This window comes from Colobus angolensis, unplaced genomic scaffold, assembly GCF_000951035.1.
Source record: "Colobus angolensis palliatus isolate OR3802 unplaced genomic scaffold, Cang.pa_1.0 Scaffold120, whole genome shotgun sequence".
Lineage (NCBI taxonomy): Eukaryota > Metazoa > Chordata > Mammalia > Primates > Cercopithecidae > Colobus > Colobus angolensis.
In genome coordinates this window covers 20,497-22,270 of record NW_012113142.1, presented here as the reverse complement: position 1 = coordinate 22,270, position 1,774 = coordinate 20,497, and the positions used below count along the sequence as shown (strand labels likewise).

The window sequence follows — 1,774 nt, the reverse complement described above, 5'->3', positions numbered from 1 at the left end:
CTACTCACCGGCGGCTCGTGTAGCCGCTGCCAGGGGAGCCGGCGCCGGGCTCGGGGTAGCCGTGCTGCTGCAGGGCTGCGGCCGAGAAAGGGTAGAGGAAGCCGGTGGCCAGCGCCGACCCACAGAGGCAGCAACACGCCCAGGGCAGGAGCAGGGCCAGCTTCATCGTGCGCGGCAGACCGCGGGGACCTGGAGTCCCGGGCACGAGGACCGGCAGGAGCGCACCGGCGCCCGGACCGAACCAGCGGTCCTGGCCGGGAGCAGAGCGAGAGGAGCCGGGCGAGCGATCGGAGCCCGGGTGCGAGCTGGAAGTGTGTGGGGGGCGCCCACGCCTCTCCGGGGCCGCCTTTTCAAATTCGGCGAGGTGGGCTCTAAGCCGTCAAAGGGGGCGTGGGGCTTTCTTGTTAACCCTCGGTGGTCCGAGGCCGAGGAGGCGGCAGAGCTAGGGTGTTAGCTCCGCTGGGGGTCCCTGGAGCCTAGCACCCCGAAGGCCAAACCTCGCGCCCGGGCCCCCACTACACACTTCAGAAGCTTTGCAACCAAACCTTCTTCGGGTCTGCAAACGCTTTCGGAGCGCCCATTCTGTGCCTGCCAATTTCACCTGGACAATGTTGGTGAATCCTCGCCACACTGCCCTCGGTGGTCCCATTCAGAAGTGGAAACTGAGGCTGACAAGTTAAGCCAGACAGATGAGCGTCTTCCGCTCCTTGTGCGGGGCTCTTTGGATCAAAGCACTGCGTGCCCGTGAGAAACTGTCCAGAGCTTCCCAAAAATCTTCTCCTTCCCCTTTCACCTCCAGCCCCCACCTGCCTCTGACTCTTCCAGGTAAGAAGCTTTGGGAAGGGCGGAAGGGTCAGTTGGGGTGAGACGTTGTAGCTATATTGGGAGGCCTAGCGGGCGGATCACCTGAGGTCAGGAGTTCGAGACCAGCCTGGCCAACACAGTGAAACTTCATCTCTGTTAAAAATACAAAACTGGCCGGGTGCGGTGGCTCAAGCCTGTAATCCCAGCACTTTGGGAGGCCGAGACGGGCGGATCATGAGGTCAGGAGATCGAGACCATCCTGGCTAACATGGTGAAACCCCGTCTCTACTAAAAAATACAAAAAACTAGCCGGGCGAGGTGGCGGGCGCCTGTAGTCCCAGCTACTCAGGAGGCTGAGGCAGGAGAATGGCGTGAACCCGGGAGGCGGAGCTTGCAGTGAGCTGAGATCCGGCCACTGCACTCCAGCCTGGGCGACAAAGCAAGACTCCGTTTCAAAAAAAAAATAAAAATAAAAATAAAAATACAAAACTTAGCCTAATGTGGTGGCAGGCGCCTGTAATCTCAACTACAGGCTGGACTGAGGCAGGCAAATCACTTGAACTCAGGAAGCAGAGGTTTCAGTGAGAAAAGATTGGGCCACTGCCCTCCTGGATGACAAAGTGAGGCTCTGTCTCAAAAAATGAAAACAGTTCTAGCTAGAATCACAGATTCATGAGACATCCTATCCAGAAAAGGGCTTCAGGAAGATGTAAGACAATAGACAATCCCACCTTTTATAAATAGAAAAGGACAGTCCCAGATCCCATGCTGGGCCCAAGGCCAGCCTGGCCCCAAGTTGGTCTTTTCTGTGTTGCAGAGTTCCCTTAGGGCCTGGACCCCGCTCCAGGCACAGGTGGGGCCAGACCAGAAACCAGCCCGTACTCTACTTGCTCCGGTTGGGAGCACATTTTTCTAGTCTTTTCCTTTTTTTTTTTTTTTTTTTTTTTTTTGAGACAGAGTCTTACTCTGT

The 1,774-nt window shown here is 57.0% G+C and overlaps 1 protein-coding gene across 2 annotated transcripts in view; it reads right to left on the bottom strand.

Moving 5' to 3' along the window:
- The window catches only part of COL26A1 (collagen, type XXVI, alpha 1), a 237,950-nt gene extending 237,577 nt beyond the window's left edge, over window positions 1-373 (bottom strand). For both annotated transcript variants that reach the window (XM_011929902.1, XM_011929911.1), the window contains exon 1: window positions 9-373. In XM_011929902.1, the coding sequence (XP_011785292.1) occupies window positions 9-166 (158 nt within the window). In that variant the 5' untranslated portion in view covers window positions 167-373. The remainder of the gene's footprint in view (window positions 1-8) is intronic.
- Window positions 374-1,774: the final 1,401 nt, after the last annotated feature.